General features: G+C 60.1%; 1 protein-coding gene across 1 annotated transcript in view; it reads right to left on the minus strand.

The window, feature by feature from the left end:
- MED13 (mediator complex subunit 13) overlaps nucleotides 1-548 on the minus strand; it is a 91123-nt gene extending 90575 nt beyond the window's left edge. Inside the window, exon 1 of the mRNA XM_044675060.1 lies at nucleotides 417-548. Coding sequence (XP_044530995.1) covers nucleotides 417-548 — 132 coding nt within the window. The remainder of the gene's footprint in view (nucleotides 1-416) is intronic.
- Nucleotides 549-760: the final 212 nt, after the last annotated feature.

The raw sequence follows: 760 nt of genomic DNA on the forward strand, positions 1-760 counted from the left end.
GCAGCAGCAGCAGCAGCAGCGGCGGCGGCGGTGGTGGTGGTGGTGGTAGTGGTGGCGGCGGCGGCGGTGGCGGCGTCCGCGGGCTGAGACCATTCTTCGGTGGTGGTTTCGCTTCTCTCCCCCCCTCCCCCGGACCGGGCCGGGCCGGCCTGCCCGTCCGCTCCTCCCCCCCACCGCCCCCCGCGGCCTCACCGCCCGGACGCGGTCGTCTCCCCCATTTTGTGGGCCCGGCGGGCGGTGTTTTTCCCCCTTTAATCCGAATTCACGGGTTTTCCCTTCGCTTTAATGGCGGCCGCAGGGACCAGCTCGGCCTCTCCGCCTGCCCATTGGACGCCGAGGGGTCACGTGAGCCCAGGCTCCAAGGGAGGGGGGGAGGAGGAGGAGAGAGGGAGGAAAGGACCAAGGGACTGAGGGGCCGGGAAGCCAGAGAAGCCCCTGTAGCTCGCCACTAGGGGCGGCCTGGGGAGCGGGTGGCTGCTGAAACAGCGCCACCTAGTAAGTGCCCCTGGGGTCGAAGACCGAAAGTGCGCTTCTAGTCCGCCTGGCATCTTCCTGGGAAGTTACAAAAGAACTGAAAAAAGCGAGAAAATGGCAACAGTAGCTGAAGGAGGTGAACTTTACAATTTATTTCATATACAAAGCATTGCGGGTAGTGTAGTGCGTTAGGCAGGCAATCTCAATCAGTGGAAAATAATTCAGAATTTTATAGCTTTCCTCAATAAAATGCTATGATTATTAACCCATTTTATAGATGGGAAAA

The sequence above is a fragment of the Gracilinanus agilis genome, chromosome 4 (genome assembly GCF_016433145.1).
Source record: "Gracilinanus agilis isolate LMUSP501 chromosome 4, AgileGrace, whole genome shotgun sequence".
Lineage (NCBI taxonomy): Eukaryota > Metazoa > Chordata > Mammalia > Didelphimorphia > Didelphidae > Gracilinanus > Gracilinanus agilis.